Here is a 19,276-nt window from a genome sequence, read left to right as displayed (position 1 = left end):
GACAGGGGGGCTTAAATAAACAAGCATGTATTTTATTAAATTAAGCTCTTATACATGTGGAATTCCTGTCAGTAGGAAGCAAGTATATGATAAATGTATCTGAAGGAAAGGAAGTTTACCAAAAGCAAACAAAACCCAAACCAGCCACTCTTCTCTCCAGCAGATGAGAGCGTGCTGGAGGGAAGAGAAAGAATTTTAGCACAGAGCCCCTTTTAAAAGCCATTACCCAAGTTCCAACAGGCATGTTTCTGATAAGACCTGTCAGCCACACCTGTTTCCTACATAAAACTGAGGCTGCAGTCTAAGAGTCCTTCACATTTTCTCTTCCTACCGCCTTTCCTTGGCCTTAATAAAAATGTCAACAAGGTCAATATGTCATGAGGACTTAGATAAAGAGAAGAGTGATGCAATGAGAATCCAAACTAGTCTCCTTAACAATGGAATTCAAGATGCCCGCAGTGTTGAAACTACAATGAAATGCAAAACGTGCATCTTAATTCACAACAGTATGTTGTTAATTTCTTGTTTTATGCAGGTCATGTAAACGAGAACGGCCTTTAACTTCAAAGGTCGGCGTTTTAAAGAAGAAGGAACAAAGAGGGCCAGATTTAGGGTTCGTTGCACTGCAAAACCTTCTTTTAGCATTAAAAAGCTACTGGATTTAATAGATAGGCAAGGTGTAAGCCTGCTGTGGATCTGTGCTTCTAGCAGTGTTTTTTAATTTGAAATGAAAGGCGGAGATGTTATCAGAATGAGTACGTGGTTAGCACGTTGGATGAATGGCTCAAAGTCGAGCCGAGCCCAATTATTCCCCAATAGTACTGGTACTTTCACGAAACAAACTAGAAACTAACTGAACTGGGCTGCCTTTTTCTCAGCAGTGTGCACACAATATGTGATGTTTCTTTATTTAACTGTCAAATGCAGCTTTTGTTTTGGAACATGTAGGAAAAAATGTCTGTATGCAAAACAAAAGAAAACACAGCCAGGCGTGCATTGACTAACATAACACAGCATCAGTACCTTCACTAACATCTGATCTGATGATAAATAATTACTGTTCATTGTAATAATAATGATGATAATTTGCATTAACGCAGCTCTCCTCTGGATAAATCCTCTGCTCCACCTGAGTCTCAGTCCTCAGAACCTCTCTGGCAGTGCCCAGTAATTTCTATCAGAAATATATAGTTTGATGTCGTTCAGACTCTTCTCATTGATCTGACTTGCCTCGTTGTGTATTATTTTGGTTAGCAGACCTACATCACTCCCTCCCTCTTGCTCACTCTTTGGGTGAACTGCAGTTTGCACTGCTCTTAGCAGAATGCTCATTATTGCTGAAATGATATGTGATCTAGTCTACCTCATTTCCTCCTCTTTGTTTAAGATTTCTACGACTGAAGTAAAATTACCCCCATCCATCACTCCCAGCGGAATCAAAGTAAAACCTAATTAATCATTATCCTAAAGGCATTAATACAATAGACCTAAACAATAAAAAATTTATTATAAAGAACCTTGAACTTACCTTGATGAATTAATAGAACTCATAATCTAGATTTACAGCACTAATATAAATATGTGTTTGTGGACAACATTCATCCATCAGGAAGTTCGATGATCAGAGTTCAGCTTTGCATTTAACAGCCTGTTGTTGAAAATTTTAAATATTGTGGTTCATGACTGGTTAGATGATTTGTTGCAGTGATGTATGGGACTACATTGTCTCCTCTCATTTCATAAAAGAAAGTCCCAGTGTGTAGTGTGCTAAGGGATTTGATAAAGGAAGCAAGGAAACAGGTCACTTCACAAATTTTTTCTACGGAAAATTGAATATTTTCGGACCATACCCAAAGAAGAGTTGCCGCAAACACATTTCCTCTTTTTTTTATTATTAAAGTCTTTTGTGCCCTTTTAATGTTATGAACGAATAAACAGCATATTTTCTTTGAACATATCAACAAATGTGTCACATAATGTGAAATCTCAACATAAAATGTGCTTCTGCAGTCTTTCTATGATGTTGTTAAGTCTCAGTTAACTTTAGCTGGTGTTAAATGGATGCAAATCCAAGTATTTAGGTATCGCTATAGATCAGAATGTGTAATTTAAAATTCACCTTGAAAGACCTGGGTCCCTGTTTCCTGGAATAATCGAGCTGAAGTGGTTACGGCAGGGGAGACTCTAAGTCCACCTTATTGGAGAGAGAGAATACGTCTCTTGGTCAGTGTGACTAGTTTTAATGGTGCTCTTGTAATGATCTATTATGATTGGTTTGTTTTCATTAGTCTGTACTGAATACCACCTGGATTTGTTCCTTTACTTACATATTGTTATGTGTTGTGTTTGTTGTAACGTCCTCTGCCCTCTTGGCCAGGTCTCTCTTGAAAAAGAGCTTTTAATCGATATGAAACTTTTACCTGTATAATAAATAAATGATAATAAATCATGGATAGTAAAAACAGCAAACATGTTTTCGCTGTCATCATTACGACCAATAGAGCAGCTTGTTGATTCTGATAATCTGCCAGATGTTGCTATTTTTCACAGCTTTGTGAAGAAATGTGAAAAGCGCTTTTTTTCTTCTGCAGCTGGGCTTCTGTTTGCAAGTCTGATCACACTGCGAGACACTTTATTCACTATTAAAAATGAAAGAATATAGAATGGAATGTAGATAAATAGAACAAAAAACATAACAGCGAAAATGACATAGACTTATGATTGGTGGTATTTATTATTTATTTTTCAGTAGTTGATACACATACACATCCTTTTTGATTTGCCAGGAGGTGCTATGACACCACTACTTCCCACACGCCTTGGCTGATAAGAAGCAGAATTCTTTAAAATACTGGGCTGTGAATCATATACAAGTGACTGAGAGATTTATCATCAAAACATCTCAAAACTATCACTGTCTTGATAGCAGCCAATAGCATGAACACTTGAACCTACCAGAAGGCAACATTGCAGACACAGAGGACAGCTACAAGTACCTGGGGATCCCACAGGGAAATGGGAACTATGAAGAGGCCGCTAGGAAAGTTGCAACCACTAAGTACCTGCAGAGGGTCAGGCAAGTCCTGAGGAGTCAGCTGAACGGTAAGAACATGATCCGGGCTATCAACACCTACGCCCTGCCCGTGATCAGGTACCCTGCTGGGATAATAAGATGGCCAAAGGAGGAGATAGAAGCCACTGACATCAAGACAAGAAAGCTCCTGACCATGCATGGAGGGTTTCACCCCAAGTCCAGCAACCGGAGACTGTGTGGTAAGTGGAAAGGAGGCAGGGGCTAGTGAGTGTCAGTACCACAGTCCAGGATGAAACAATGATCCACGGATACATCAGGAAGATGGCCCCAACCGACCGCGTGCTCAGTAAATACCTCAGGCAGCAGAAACCCAAGCAAGAGCAGGAAGAGGAGGAACTATCATGGAAGGACAGGCCTCTGCACGGTATGTACCACCGGCAGACATCCAGAAGCCCTACCAGTGGACCTACCAGTCCTGTGGGACTTCCAGATACAGACAGACAAAATGTGGTGGCTAACCAACCGGTGGTATAGTGGTGGTAGACAAGTGGAAGAAGACGGCTGTAGTGATCGATGTAGTGGTTCTGAATGACAGCAACATCAGGAAGAAGCTAGAGAAATACCAAGGGCTCAGAGAAGAGCTCGAGAAGATGTGGAGGGTGAAGGTAACGGTGGTCCCAGTGGTAATCGCACTAGGTGCAGTGACTCCCAAGCTAGGCAGGTAGTTCTAGCATATCCCAGGAACAACATCGGAGATCTCTGTCCAGAAGAGCGCAGTCCTGGGAACAGCTAAGATACTGCGCAGGACCCTCAAGCTCCCAGGCCTCTGGTAGAAGACCCGAACTTGAAGGATAGACTGCCCGCAGGGGGAAGAGGGGAATGTTTTATATATATATATCTCACAGTACTTTAGTGATCTGTATATTTGTTAAAATAAGATGCAGCTTTACAGATTTACAGTCTATGCTCTTTATTTATTTATTTGTCTGCCCAGGTAAAAGTATCATTGAGATTAAAATCTCTTTTTCGGTGGAGACCTTTACACTGAGTTGTAGCTCCTCTTAGTGGTGAACGCTCATAAACCTTTTTTCTTTTTTCCCCATTTCCTTTCCAATCCCCTGTGTGTGGAAAAATAAATATTTTTCTACCACAGAAAAATAAATGATCAAATAAAATGACATAACATAAAATAAACATTTCTTGCCATCTGTAAGTTAAAACTTGTTAGTTATTATCTCAAAATTTCAATGCATTAAGTCAAACTTCTGAGAAAATAACCCAAAACTAAGAAAACAAGTTGAAATATAGAAATGTAAAAAACATTTTGTGGTAGAAATCCTATAAAAACTACTTTTTTAGTACAATGTTGTTTTTATTTATATAAACAACAAATTTTTAAAAAAATCAACTGATATTTTACATCTTACAATTTATAACTTAAGTTTCCTCCTTTCTTTTATTTTAATATTCCCCTTGTAACAACACTTTTGGGTCGCATAATTACAGACAAAATACTAAGAGCAGCCATCTATGGATCCCCCACCTGCTCTTATAAGAATTTTTATAAAGTTATATTATTATTATTTTATCTTGTTATAGAATATAATGCTTGTGTGTGATATTCAGTACAAAGAAGAGGTGAGGAGGATGGAGAGAGTACAGAGAGATTGTACAAGAGGATGAGGAACCAGGTGAGAAAATGAGCAGATAGTGAAGTTAGATGGACAAACAACTGGGAATCTTCTTTGCTGTTCTTCTATCAGTTCACAAAGAAATGAAGCGCTGTGATTTTGGGGCAACTGTGGCTTCTAGCTGTGGCTTAATCTTTTTAAAAAGAACAAACTAACTGAGTAATCATGGAAACTCTTTTTTGGGAAGAAGAAAAGGTCCTTCCTTTCTTAAGCTCTTTCCTTTCTTTCGACTGCAGTGTGCCGATCCATACAGAGAGGTGGCGTTGACCAGGGAGTCCCACGATCACAAACAAAGTTAAGGTCATGATGTGGGAAGGGATTATGGCTCTAACGCTGCTGCTGGAACAAATGTGAGCCTTCATTAATAACAGTGTGAACGCAGTAAGATGGGGGAGAGAAGGCATCTTTTTGACACCTTTTTTTAATGTGAGTGCAGATTAATTTGAGACATTACAAAAAGACATTGTGTGGTACAAAGCTGAAAATCAGGAACTTGTTAGGTCTTTTTTTTAAATATTAAAAGAATCAGAGATAATTTTATACAAGGTGCTTATATTCCCCCACAACCCACCACTTTAAAAAAAATTATTACCTTCCAATATTTTCGTGGTTTTACAGAAAAACACAAAAAGTTTATTTATTTATTTGTATTTATTAATAAATATAAAATTCAGCATACAGTCTGAAAAATACCACAAGATTGAAATGGCTAAATATTTATTTCATACTTCCTATTTTCATAAATAAATATGAAACTCTCCTTTGGCATCATTTTCCTTCTTTCTTCGACCACTCGCTGTATGCACCAGCATAATTACGTGCACTGAAACAGAGAACAGAGACATGAAAGACGAAAACTGTCATTATTACATAAAAAGCAGCACATTTTAATAATAAGTCTTAAGGACTCTTTGCCTTTGTATTAATAAAGGACAGTTGGAGTTTTTGTTTTAGAAAACAATGGGCCTCGTGTATGCATGTGTTTGTGTATGCATCTGTGTGTATTATGTATTATAAGCAGTAACTTATTTACTTCACGTATCCTAACTCATGAGCCTTGGTGGTAGCCATTGCCCCTCGCTTGCCAATCTGGCAGTGAAAAACCAGCTCTGGTGCATCCAGCTGTGGCTTTGTTACTCCGTACCTGACCTTGAATTCATCTGGATCCATTTTAAGAGCACCCTCTACTGTACTAACTGAAGGAATCAAAGAAGAGGCAAAGATAGAAAACATGACGTAAATGACAGAACATGAAAAACCACAGTCACCACTACACACATGCAAAGGTCTTTTGTGTATATATATATATATATATATATATATATATATATATATATATATATATATATATATATATATATATATATATATATACATATATATATACATATATATATATATATATATATATATATATATATATATATATATATATATACATTAAGAAATATAAAACAGACTTACGTGGAATATTAATGGATCCTGGAATATGTCCTTTTGCCACCTCCTCTTCACTGCGGACATCAATCAGAATGAGTTTCGGGCTCTTTCCCACAAGAGCCTTCAGTTCCTCATAGGAGATTTCCTTGGTAACTGGGAACATGGCAGGAAACACGAGAAACCATATGATAACCTTTCATCAAATTAAATAAAACTACACCACGGACTCCTTAAATACTAATTTTCCTCTGACAAATCATCCTGACACAAGAATGCATTCTTGCATCCTTGTCAAAGAAAACTAACTGCTGTTCATGTGAAGGCTTAGCTGTAACGTGATACCTGCTCTACCTGCCCACAAAGGCACATGCAAACACACTGATAGGGAAGGATGTACCAGTGCTAACCACACAGATATCAGTGATAACATGACATATGGACAGGGTGATGCAGTGATCCAAAGACTATCTTGGCTCTATTGTTAGTGCCACAACAACCTGTACATCATAGTTACATGTACACGCCCAAGCGACTTTGTTAGGTACACCTGCTCAGCTGTTCATCCTTTGAAATATATAATCAGCCAATGACATGGCAGCGAAGATTGCAGAAACATTGCCTGGTCTGCCTACTGTTAATTTCTGTGACATTCAAATAGTAGAGTCAGAATCGTTGCTTCCACAACCTTTGAGATGTGGGGGAAGGGGAGATTTGCATCGTGGATGTGCAGGGGACAAATCAGCAGCAACTTTGTGATGTTATTGCGTCAATATGGACAAAAATCTCTAAAGAATATTTCCAGCACCTTCTGTAATTTATACAAAGAAGAAGGCAGTTCTGAAGGCAAATGGGGGTCAAACACAGTACTAGGAAAGTATACATAATAAATCAGCTTTTAAGTTCTCCTGGAGTTCAGATATCAAAATCAGTGTCAGAAGAACAAACCGGACTAAACTGCCACTTATCTTCACATCATTAGTTTCTCAATTTAGCTTCTAGTTGAAGCAGAAAAAAACTTTAAAGACTTCCTAAAAGCAGAGCTTGACATACAGAGCCACTTATATAGTACATTCCTTACAGGCAGATTAGTCTTCCATGACGGCACGCATACTTGCTTTTATCAGATGGTGTGAGGAGTGTTAATCTGTAACATATGACTAAAGGTACACCGGACTGACTCGTTGCTAATGCAACAGGTTATGGTATGCAGATAATTATCAGTAACGATTAAACCTGTTTGTTGTGTGTTGCTCGAGTATCCGAGTACAATTCCCAAGGAGACTGGTAGTCTCCCATCTGATCTTTTCACTATTTGCTGAGTCATTCTTATTCTACATTTTTTTTTTCTTTTTGTAATTATTAGATAGAGAAATGTGCACAGGCTATGGAAACAGTTTAACAAAGTGACCCCAAAGTTCATGAAAACATATGAAAGCATTTTTATGAAAATGCTGTATTACTGCTTCTTAAGCTGCTGTAGTTTTGGTTTGTCACTGTTAAAAGTAGTTGTCTTTTACTCATTACGTTAGACATTTTTCAGTTCATTCAGCAAATTCAGACAGTAATAAATCTTCTGTAGTTTGTTAACTGTAACTGTAAGAGTGGGCTAAAAAGACTCACCTGTGTTCGCCATCCTGGTTGTTGAGTGAAAGTTAGAAATGGGAATGCAATGACATTCACATACGGTACGGTATACTGCATCTTCTTCCTGATACATTTGTTTGGTTCTGTGTCATTGGCTCACATACCGGTGGAAGGCGGAGTTAAGCAGTGAGACTTCATCGCTTAGCCAATCAAATCAACTTGTCACTCCTTTCAAAGTAAAAGTAAGAGACGGTGTTTAAATCAATACATATGCTGAATGCTGTTTTACAGAGTACAGTAAGTGGTTTTAAATATTTTACAAATCTTTGGAAAAAGTGTTTATGCAGTAAAATTATGAGTGTGACATGCATAAAAGATCAAATGCAGTGAGCACAAACCTTTTAATGGTCGCAAAAAACACAAACAGTTCCTATTTAAACAATTTTATTACTATAAAACACTCAGTAGTTGTCTCCTAAAAAACAATATTTACTTTACATTCTGTTTCTGATATATTAAAAAAACAAACAAATCTACAGAAGTTAATTTGCCAGCAAATAAAATCATGGTGACTGCAAAAGAGCATAATAAACTATTTGTTCTCATTATTCCTCCACTTTAGCTCATTGTACATTGTTATAATTGTATTTACACATTCCTTGAAGGAATTTAAATAATATTTAAATTCTACAATCACTGATTACACAACTACAGAACTGCATTTGTCCAGATCACAGTGTTCCACCTGTACTTTAATAAGTCCATCAGTAGAGTCTCGCTTTCCCTTTCGAAACTTCTGATATTTCCCACAGATCAGAGCTGTTGTTACAACCAGTAAAAGGAGAGCGACTCCACCTCCTATGACCCAGGCCATCAGTGTGTGGTCAGAAGATTCATGAGATTCATACCGCTTACATGAAAAATCTGAAGGATCGCTGCTTCCTGCGTTGTTCACCGCCACCACACACACTTTAGTTCCCACTTCCAAAGATCTGACCAAACCCCGCCGTGAAGCATCCCCAAACTTCTGGATTTCACCGTCCCTTCCCTCGATGACTATTCTGTACTGAGATACCACTGAAGATGGAGCACACCACTGCACCTGTATTTTCCCTCTGTCACTCCCCTCACTGACTGGCACCAGTGCTTGGATACGTGGTGGGTGAGGACGCACATTAGCTCCACTCATCCCAGGACAGAGGCACCCAGTTTGCTCTGAAAGTGTAGCACAGGGAACCTGGTGCTCCAAGCAGGGGTCATACTTGCAGAGCTGGGGTTTCCGGTTCATCTTTGGGAAGGACATCACCCTAGGAGGAGCTTTGGTGATGTCATATTCATCCTCATTAAAGTCATAATCATCCTGGCTTTCTGAGCCTGTGTCAATTATGTGTATGATCCGTCGACGGGTGATGGGTGTGGAAGCAGAGGCAGCATTAGTGAAGAAATGGGGATGCATGGGAGGCAAGACAAAAAAGAGAAGAGCCACCAGGTTCCTGCAAAGTGAGGTCATCTCTGTGAAAAGAAATGACAAGAATAAAGATGGTCACTGGTCACTTTACAACGTATTTCTATGCAATTTCCTTCAGTTACATGAAGGAAGTTACATAAGGAACACACTGTAGGAAAAAAAAGGAACTTGTTACTGAATTTGGTTGAAATTTCTAAGAATGAAAGAAGCAGAGGTTGTGCAGTGGTACCAAGGATAAAAACAGTGAGACTTTAACATTTGTTCTCTGTTTTGGCATTTCACTGTATCAAAGGAGAGAAAAATAAAAGTGTTGGTTTAGTGTGGTGAGACACAAAATAAAATTCTTTGGCTGGCCTCTGTTTACAGCTGATAAATGCTCTTGAGTATACTCAAACATCTGCAGTGTCCGGTCCTGCAAACACATTTGTACCTGGCAGAAAGCCAGGGGAGTTCTGTGGGAACCCAAAAAGGACAAAAAGCAGACTCAGTCTAGTCGGTTTATAAAATGAATTATAACACAGAGAATATTTCTTAAAAAGCAGTTAAAAGCTAATATTTATGACTAAACCTCTAAAAATAAAACATGGAGCTATAAAGCGAATAAAAAATACTGAAATGGGTCTATACCTGCTTAATGCTGGTGGATGTCTCAACTCTCAAGTCTGAAGTTCTTTGTGTCCACTGTGGCTGCTCTCATGTGTGCTCTCAACTGTCTATAGTTCTCAGTCGTAAGCTGTTTCTCTCAGACTCTCTCCTCCTCCTCATCTACACCCCCTCATCATTCTCTCCTTTCAGGGCTTCCCCCTACCTCCTCTTTTGACTCTTTTTTTCCCTTCTTGCACTACTATTTTCTCTTTCTCAGCAAGCTTTCTAACTGACCATCTGTGATCTCACCAGTTGGCACCAGAGATGGGCAGTAACGCGTTACTTGTAACGCGTTACTGTAATCTGATTACTTTTTTCAAGTAACGAGTAATGTAAGGGATTACTATTGCAAAAACGGTAATTAGATTACCGTTACTTTCACGTAGGAACGCTGCGTTACTGCGTTACTAAAACCGTGATTTTTTGCGAGAACGTCTCATGACAGTGACGTAAGCGAGTGCGACGTTCGTGACAACAGCTGTCTGCAGATCATAATATATCGAGTGCGGGACAGAGTGTAGCATGCAGCGTTTAAAGCGTGGAAGTACTGACCTTATTTTGAGTTTGATTCCATAAAAGTGACAAAAACATTAGTGTCCGTTGTGCGTGGAAGAAAACTACTTTTTACAGCGAAAAAACCCTAAACTTCCAAGCAAGCACCGAGTGTACTACGACGTAATGTGAAATTCACAGAGAGAAACTCATGGATTCTTCCACTGACCGCTGCGGCACACCTGCACCAGGGTAAACCTCCTCCGCCTACCCCAGTCCTGCTTTACAGGTGAAAATAGAGCAACAGGACCGCTAGTCTTTGATTTTATTTATTTTCTGCTGTGTTTTACTTGCATCTATTTGAAAGAGTGAGTGTAAACACAAAAAAATATTTTATTTTATATGCTGGAATGTGCAGAAAATAGGTTTAAATGTTAAACAAATTTCTTCCAGTCAGAGAATGTTGCATATAATTTAATTTTTGCTTGATGCATAAAGTTAAAAGATTAAAACTAATAAAACAAGTTTTAAAAAGAGACTTTTACATTTGATTACATTTTGTATGATGAATTATGCAGAAAAAGTAGAATTGGGCTGAAAGATCTATCGCTTTATCACCTATTCAGGTTGTAAATCGTGTTTTAAAAAGTAACTAAGTAACTAAGTAACTAAGTAATTGATTACTTTTGAAAATAAGTAATCAGTAAAGTAACAGGATTATTTTTTGGGGAAGTAATCAGTAATTAGTAACTGATTACTTTTTTCAAGTAACTTGACCAACACTGGTTGGCACAGATTTTTTAAAATCTGTGCTTTGAATTTTGGTTTCATTGTGTGTTAGGAAGGGTGGGGGTTGGGTGGGGGGTTCTGTGTGCTGTTCAGCATATTAATGTGCTAAGTAGGGCTGCCACAAACGATTATTTTGATAGTCGACTAGTCACCGATTATTTTTGCGATTAGTCGACTAATCAGATCATGCATCGATTGGATGTAAACGTACAGCTTGAAAAATATGTTAAACGTTTATTTTGTGACCCAGAAAGAATAATAAGAGTAATATTAAAACTAACTAGCTGCCGCCATTGTTGACAACTGCGCTGGGCCGCACTATGAATTCTGGGACACAGCTTCTTCTTCTTCGGGGTTTAACGGCAGCTGGCATCCTTTACATGCACTGCTGCCATCTTCTGTTTCAGTCCGTTATTACACTTTTAAATCCTACTACTTATTCCTGCGTCTTTTGTGATCTTACAAAGCTTCAAACGACGCGTCGACTATTAAATCAGTCGTCGACGATTTTGATAGTCGACGTAATCGTGACTAGTCGACTAATCGTGGCAGCTCTAGTGCTAAGTAGCAAGGAGAAAGGATTGTGTCTCTGTATATTTTTCACAATCTGTAGGTGTGGCTGTCTTTTTAAAATTGTTTTTGTTAAAGCAAAACTTCCCACGTACTTTGCAGGTGTTACTGTGGAAAGGGACAGCACATAAGGTCACCTAACAGCGTGTTTATGTGTAATTTTGAGAGAGGGGTGGTGGTGCTGGTTGGGGGAGGAGGCGGGGTGAGGAATGCTCAGATGTGTACTTATTAAAGACCCCTTCCACCTCTTGTAGCCCCCACTGTGAGACACTGGAGAGAAACGAATAGAAACAGATGAGGCCTTGTTTTGTTCTCATCCTTTAATGTGCTATAGCTGGCAAAGAATAACCTTTCATTTTTCACAATATTTTTAATCTTTGTCCTAATTAAGGACAAAAAATCCTTATGAAGCACTTAAAAAAAACTTCATTACTTTGTTAAGACCTTGACTATGTGCTTATTAAAAAAGATTTTGGCTGAGATATATGTGGGGAAATGACAAGCTTTTTGTAATGTTTGAAAAGAACTGTTTTTTTCAATGCTGAAAAGTGCTATACAACACAAACAATTGTGTTGCATATTGTGATAACATAGCACCCTTAGCACTAAGTAATAATCTAAAGAGCTGTATAATTTATATTTGCACACACCACACTTTATCAGAGTACCCTAAACATTGTTACTATATCCTAAATCAAGAGTTATTCACACATAAAGGAAATACATGAGACAACTAACATAAGGCTACTGGTGATTCATGCTGAGGCAGCACATTAAAAACGTATTACTTGTTCCTGATACTCCAACAAGTATGTTTTCAGGATCCACCCTGAAACTTTCCATCATATCATTGATATCAAATAGTTACTTTGATGTTAGTCTTCTAATAATTGAAGGTAGACTTCTGCTCTCTGCAGTGAAGAAATTCAACATTAATGTGAACGACATTAATGGTGTAGTGAACTGCAAAAAATACAGTGCTGCTCTTTTTCTTGTTTTGTGGAAGGTTTGACCATTTTGGTAAACAGTCTGAATAATAGAATAGAATAGAATAGAATAGAATAGAATAGAATAGCCCTATATTGTCATTGTACATGTACAATGAAATTGTGGGTAATACTGATTTATCTGCAAATGTTCTAAGTTGTTTTTCAAAATACCGTTTAACAAGAACACTGTGGTGGTTCTTCGTTTTTTTCATGTTACTGTTAATTATTTATTTTATTTATTTTATTCAGTTCTCAGTTATGATTGTGTTCTATTTTTCATTGTTTATGCTCCTAGTTTAGTATTTTCACTGTTTCCTAGTTTAGTTTTTCATGCTTCTAGTTCTCAGTTCTTTGTCTTTGTTCCCTTTCGTGTCCAGCCTGTTTTAGTCTCTTAGGTGTTTTCAAATTTGAGCTTACTAACTCAAACGTCTGAGAAAATAAATGTAAATTGGGAAAATATTTTGAAATTTCGAGTTAGCAAATCGATTTTTTGAGATTACAATCCCAGATTTTGATCTTTGGATCATAATTTTTTCCCCTTCTCCATATCCGTACAATCCAGTGAGTTAGTAAACAGATAACGTGCCTGACTTTTACCACAATGACGTAAACACATGTTTTTAATCTAAAAATTGATAGTTTACAGCTATTTTTTACAACTTATATTTAACTAAAATGTATTATTTTAAATATTTTAAATATTTGTGTCCTCCCCACGGTCCCTTGTGTGTATAGTCAGTCATGTTTCTTTAAAAATGTTAAGTTTGTCTGTCTTTGTCCATGTCTCTGTCTCAGTGTTATTTTGCTAGTCTCTCGTCTCATGTTCATTATGTTTGGTTTTGCTTCCCGTGTCTCATTAGTTTGATTAAGTTATGTTGTGTCATGTTTCTTCCCAGGTGTCTCCACTCTGGCCTCATTTCCATCATCCCCACAGCTGGCCTCTCTTGTTTATTTAAACCCTCAGTTTGCTTGTGTCCCTTGTTGTGTCCTCCATCATAGCTGTGTCCCCTCTGTGCTCTGTTTCTTTGTTGATTCATAGGTTAGTTGGTTCCTTACCTGACTTTGTTTTGTTTTTGTGTAATACATCTGGAGAAACTTCAGCATTAAATTGGTTGGTTTTATCTATAAATCTCTGCTCAGGCTGATTCTTTCTTATTTGTGTTTATCTGTAAAAACCAAAACCGATATAGCACATGCTCTCACAATATTATACAAATGTTTATCACCAAAGTCAGAATGGAATATAGAAACAAAGGCTTATAAATACACTGTCTGTCAGGGCTCTGTGTGCAGGCGGATGGAGAGGTGGATCCAATCGCAGGACTCCGACACTGAATTGTAACTTAAACCTCAGCTTTATTGCTGGCACGAAAACAAAACATAAACTGAGCAATGGTAGCGAATACTGAACACTAACATGGAAACACACAGGCATAGTCTGATGGTACGACGCGACACCGGGTTGAGGAAAACACAGGGCTTAAATACACAGGGTAGTAATGAGGGAATGGGCAACGGAAGGGAGACACAGCTGGGAGAGATCAGAGCTAACGAGACGGGGGAACCAAGCTGCACACACTAACATAAGACAAAGACTTTCACAATAAAACGGGAAACATGAATTACTGAACAAGCACGCAGACTTAACACTGAGAGACAGAAAATACCACATGGAACTCAAACAATACATGAAACCACAAATCCTAAAGCACGGAATAAACAGAAACATGAACTCTAATAATAACCATCATCACCACCACCACCACAAGAGAATGAGAAAACAATCCAAAACACCAAGATAACTGAAACACAAAGTACCAGAGAAACATAAAGAATAATCCATGATGCAAAAGTAAACCAAAACATAATAAACTCAAAATACTGGGTCCGATGGACCCAGAACCGTGACAGTACCCCCCCTCTAAGGGCTGGCTCCCGACAGCCCTAAACAAAAAAGCACAACCAAGCACCAGGCCAGGGTGGGCGGAGGGGGTCCAGGACGGAGGGACAGAAACCAAACAAAAAACAAGGAACAAGACAGTTCAAAAACCACAAGAAAACAGTCCCAAAGCACAGGAAAATACAAAAACCAAAGCTCAACAAGAGTCCATAAACAGTTCAGGAGGTCGACCCGGAGGTCGGCCACACAGGAGCCAAAACAGTTCTGGGGGCCGGCCGTGCGGACGGCAATGGCGGCGACGGGAAAACAGTTCTGGGGGCCGACCGTGCACACGGCAACGGCGGCGACGGGAAAACAGCCCTGGGGGCCGACCGTGCACACGGCGACGGCGGCGGCGCAGGCAAAACCCTTCTGGGGGCCGACCACTTGGAAGGCAGTGGCGGCCACGGGCAAACAGTTCCGGAGGCCGACCGTGCACACGGCAACGGCGGCCACTGAGCAGATCCGGAGGTCGGCTGCAATGCCAGCAGCGGCGACGATCTCCCTCCGGAGGCCGACCTCGACGGCCATGACGCCAACCCAGAGGCCTGGAAAACGGCCGGCAGAGGCGAGGCGGAACAGGACGAGCTGGGCCCCACGACGGCGTAGCAACCGCAGGACCAGACGAGGCAGGGCCAGACGTGGACAAGGCAGGGCCAGACGAGGCCGGACCTGGCGAGGACGAAGGCGAGGACGAAGGCGAGGCTGCGGCTGCAGGCGTGGAAGCCGGAGACGCTGCAGCTGGCGGCGGCGTGGAAGCCGGAGACGGAGGCGCTGCAGCTGGCGGCGGCGTGGAAGCCGGAGACGGAGGCGCTGCAGGCTGGCGGCGGCGTGGAAGCCGGAGACGGAGGCGCTGCAGGCTGGCGGCGGCGTGAAGCCGGAGAGGAGGCGCTGCAGCTGGCGGCGGCGTGAAGCCGCGAGGAGGCGCTGCAGGCTGGCGGCGGCGTGGAAGCCGGAGACGGAGGCGCTGCAGGCTGGCGGCGGCGTGGAAGCCGGAGACGGAGGCGCTGCAGGCTGGCGGCGGCGTGGAAGCCGAGACGGAGGCGCTGCAGGCTGGCGGCGGCGTGAAGCCGGAGACGGAGGCGCTGCAGGCTGGCGGCGGCGTGAAGCCGAGACAGGCGCTGCAGGCTGGCGGCGGCGTGGAAGCCGGAGACGGAGGCGCTGCAGGCTGGCGGCGTGGAAGCGGAGACGGAGGCGCTGCAGGCTGGCGGCGGCGTGGAAGCGGAGACGGAGGCGCTGCAGGCTGGCGGCGGCGTGGAAGCCGGAGACGGAGGCGCTGCAGGCTGGCGGCGGCGGAAGCGAGACGGAGGCGCTGCAGGCTGGCGGCGGCGGAAGCCGGAGACGGAGGCGCTGCAGGCTGGCGGCGGCGTGGAAGCCGAGACGGAGGCGCTGCAGGCGGACGGGCCTTGGACCCTCCAGCGGCGACAGGAAGCAAAAGGCGGACGGGCCCTTGGACCCTCCAGCGGCGACAGGAAGCAAAGGCGGACGGGCCCCTTGGACCCTCCAGCGACGACAGGAAGCAAAGGCGGACGGGCCCCTTGGACCCTCCAGCGACGACAGGAAGCAAAGGGCGGACGGGCCCCTTGGACCCTCCAGCGGAGACACGAGGCAAAGGCGGAGCGGTCGCCGGACCCTCCAGCGGAGACACGAGGCAAAGAGTCCACTAGCCGACATAAAGGCAGCTGGCACTGCACGGAGCACTGGCTTTGCCCAGGCAACACTAACATGGAGGAGTTCTCTGAGGGCTGCTTAATCTTCAGGGGTCCAGTAATAGCTGGGGGGTGAAACCTAGCTTCTGGGGAAGCCCTGGAGTGCATTACTTCGCCTGAAGCAGCTAAAGAGCAAGAATCTCCCTGGGTGGAACTAAGACTTTCTCCCTGCCTAAAGCGAGGGTGTGAGACTGGAGCTACGGGGGACCCCGGAGCTACGGGGGGCACAGGGGCCTGAACTACAGGTGAAACTGGGAGCACTGGAGACTGGGCAGCTAAGTGAGCCACTGGAGGCTGGGCAGCTAAGTGAGCCACTGGAGGCTGGGCAGCTAAGTGAGCCACTGGAGGCTGGGCAGCTAAGTGAGCCACTGGAGGCTGGGCAGCTAAGTGAGCCACTGGAGGCTGGGCAGCTAAGTGAGCCACTGGAGGCTGGGCAGCTAAGTGAGCCACTGGAGGCTGGGCAGCTAAGTGAGCCACTGGAGGCTGGGCAGCTAAGTGAGCCACTGGAGGCTGGGCAGCTAAGTGAGCCACTGGAGGCTGGGCAGCTAAGTGAGCTGAAGGTGTGGAAATGAAAACTACACCAGTCCGTACTAGAGGAGAGGATGTAAGTGTGGTTGGGTGATGATGGCGAGGGTTGCATTTCTTCTTTAAGGACGGATCAAACGATTTGGCGATAAGCCTTGGCAAAAAATGCTGCTGTTGTTGAGAGCACCAAGTGGCGAGGGCCTCCAGGAGAACAACTGAATCCTCTTTCCCTGGGCCGCCCATGCCAAACAGTTCGAAATTTAGCCTCGCTCTTAGAGCTGTTATTATGTGTTTGAGTCCATTTATATTCAGAAAACTGATAGTCGAGGCAGTGGACGACAAAAAATTATCAAAAAAATACTACCTCCAACAGCCTCTTGTCGGGGCTCGCTGCGTGGGCTATCCTCCAACAGTAATCCCATAGGTGCGCGAGATTCTCTCCCTTGGAGGCAAAATGTGAGTCCGCTGGATCCATACTGGTCACGTCGTTCTGTCAGGGCTCTGTGTGCAGGCGGATGGAGAGGTGGATCCAATCGCAGGACTCAGACACTGAATTGTAACTTAAACCTCAGCTTTATTGCTGGCACGAAAACAAAACATAAACTGAGCAATGGTAGCGAATACTGAACACTAACATGGAAACACACAGGCATAGTCTGATGGTACGACACGACACCGGGTTGAGGAAAACACAGGGCTTAAATACACAGGGTAGTAATGAGGGAATGGGCAACGGAAGGGAGACACAGCTGGGAGAGATCAGAGCTAACGAGACGGGGGAACCAAGCTGCACACACTAACATAAGACAAAGACTTTCACAATAAAACGGGAAACATGAATTACTGAACAAGCACGCAGACTTAACACTGAGAGACAGAAAATACCACATGGAACTCAAACAATACATGAAACCACAAATCCTAAAGCACGGAATAAACAGAAACATGAACTCTAATAATAACCATCATCACCACCACCACAAGAGAATGAGAAAACAATCCAAAACACCAAGATAACTGAAACACAAAGTACCAGAGAAACATAAAGAATAATCCATGATGCAAAAGTAAACCAAAACATAATAAACTCAAAATACTGGGTCCGACGGACCCAGAACCGTGACACTGTCCCTGTTTCCTGGAATAATGTGTTCACTTGTTTGTCTGCTGAATATTGGTTGGAGTTTTTTCTTTACTTGTTGTATTTTTCGTAACTTATGCTGCTCTTTCGGCCATGTTTCTTTTGAAAAAGAAAAAAAAAGAAAAAGATATTTTAACTGCAATCAGACGTTTACCTAGATAAATAAAGGATAATAAAAATAGGCAACGTGTCTCTGAAGGTTCTCCAGTAGGCAATATGCTTTCACTGTCACCATTAGTGCTGTAGGAGCATGCTGTTGATTCTGATAATCTGCTAGATTTTGTTATATGTCAAGGATTCACAAAGACATCTGAAAAGCAGTTTTGTATAGCCTTTATACTGTGCTGCTGGGTTGCATATCTGGTGACCTCTCTGCAAGCAGGGACACAACTGAACCTGAGTAACCTAAGATCTACTTTACTCTCTATTAAAAGCTAATATAATACAATTTTAAAACATAATGGAGGAAATGACTTAAAACTTATTATTGCTATTATTTATTAATCATTTTTCAGTATTAAATTGACATACAGGTCCTTTACAATTTGCCAGGGGGTGCTGCAACACACTCAGCACAAGTACTTCCCAGAGTCTTGGCTAACAATGAGCAGAATGTTTTAAATATCAGGCTACGAGTGGAAAGTTGGCACACTGGCAGTATAAATAGTGTGTACATCACAATGTATCAACACCACAGAATAGTGACTTAGAGGCTCAAAATATCTCAAAATTACCAAACATCAGTGAAGGATTTTCTAGTTTTCTCTTTCTGGACAGCAGCCAGTGGCATAAACATTTTATTTTTGCTCTTCAGCTGCACTATATATAAACTTACTGACAAACCTGCTAAGACTGTTTTTCACTTGCCATCACAGTAGGAAAAGCGCAGATAAGATGTTACTGGTCAGGTTAATGCTAAACATTAAGATCACTTCCAAGTCCTCAAAGCTGAAGCAGGAATTAAATCACCAATCATTTTATTATGATTGGTGATCAATTCATTTTACACCTGTGGTTTCTGCTGTGGTATATCACAGACAACAAAACCTGTCTGTACATATGTTAAAATATCATGTAGCTTTGGAATTTATGTATCTATTCGATTAAAATCTCTTTTTAACGAGAGACCTTTACACTGATTTGTAGCTCCCCGTAGTGGTGAATGCTCGTTATCGCTGCTTGCTATCCCTTCACCCCTTTAACACCATAGATGGAAAACTGCTGTCTTTTTTTTCCAATACCCTGTATGTAGAACCTTGC

At 41.8% G+C, this 19,276-nt stretch overlaps 2 protein-coding genes across 3 annotated transcripts; both read right to left on the bottom strand.

Annotated features, from left to right (window-relative positions):
* Positions 1 to 5,352: 5,352 nt before the first annotated feature.
* LOC120432894 (thiosulfate:glutathione sulfurtransferase-like) lies at positions 5,353 to 7,905 on the bottom strand. Its single transcript, XM_039598249.1, has 4 exons — positions 7,786 to 7,905; positions 6,190 to 6,318; positions 5,759 to 5,921; positions 5,353 to 5,548 (listed from the first exon to the last, which is right to left on the bottom strand). Exons 1-4 carry the CDS (start codon positions 7,880 to 7,882, stop codon positions 5,494 to 5,496), a joined length of 444 nt encoding a protein of 147 aa, XP_039454183.1. The 5' UTR covers positions 7,883 to 7,905; the 3' UTR covers positions 5,353 to 5,493.
* Positions 7,906 to 8,167: 262 nt separating this feature from the next.
* Positions 8,168 to 10,462, bottom strand: LOC116318301 (leucine-rich repeat neuronal protein 4). Of its 2 annotated transcripts, none has more exons than XM_039598241.1 (2): positions 10,415 to 10,462; positions 8,168 to 9,261 (listed from the first exon to the last, which is right to left on the bottom strand). In XM_039598241.1, exon 2 carries the CDS (start codon positions 9,257 to 9,259, stop codon positions 8,450 to 8,452), a length of 810 nt encoding a protein of 269 aa, XP_039454175.1. In that variant the 5' UTR covers positions 9,260 to 9,261; positions 10,415 to 10,462; the 3' UTR covers positions 8,168 to 8,449. The 2 variants fall into 2 exon arrangements, with proteins under 2 accessions (XP_039454175.1, XP_031593164.2); XM_031737304.2 differs by lacking the exon at positions 10,415 to 10,462 and adding an exon at positions 9,845 to 10,082.
* Positions 10,463 to 19,276: the final 8,814 nt, after the last annotated feature.

Source organism: Oreochromis aureus, linkage group 2 (genome assembly GCF_013358895.1).
Source record: "Oreochromis aureus strain Israel breed Guangdong linkage group 2, ZZ_aureus, whole genome shotgun sequence".
NCBI classification, from domain to species: Eukaryota; Metazoa; Chordata; class Actinopteri; order Cichliformes; family Cichlidae; genus Oreochromis; species Oreochromis aureus.
The sequence above is the reverse complement of the archived record's forward strand: the minus strand, read 5'-3'. Positions and strand labels throughout refer to the sequence as shown.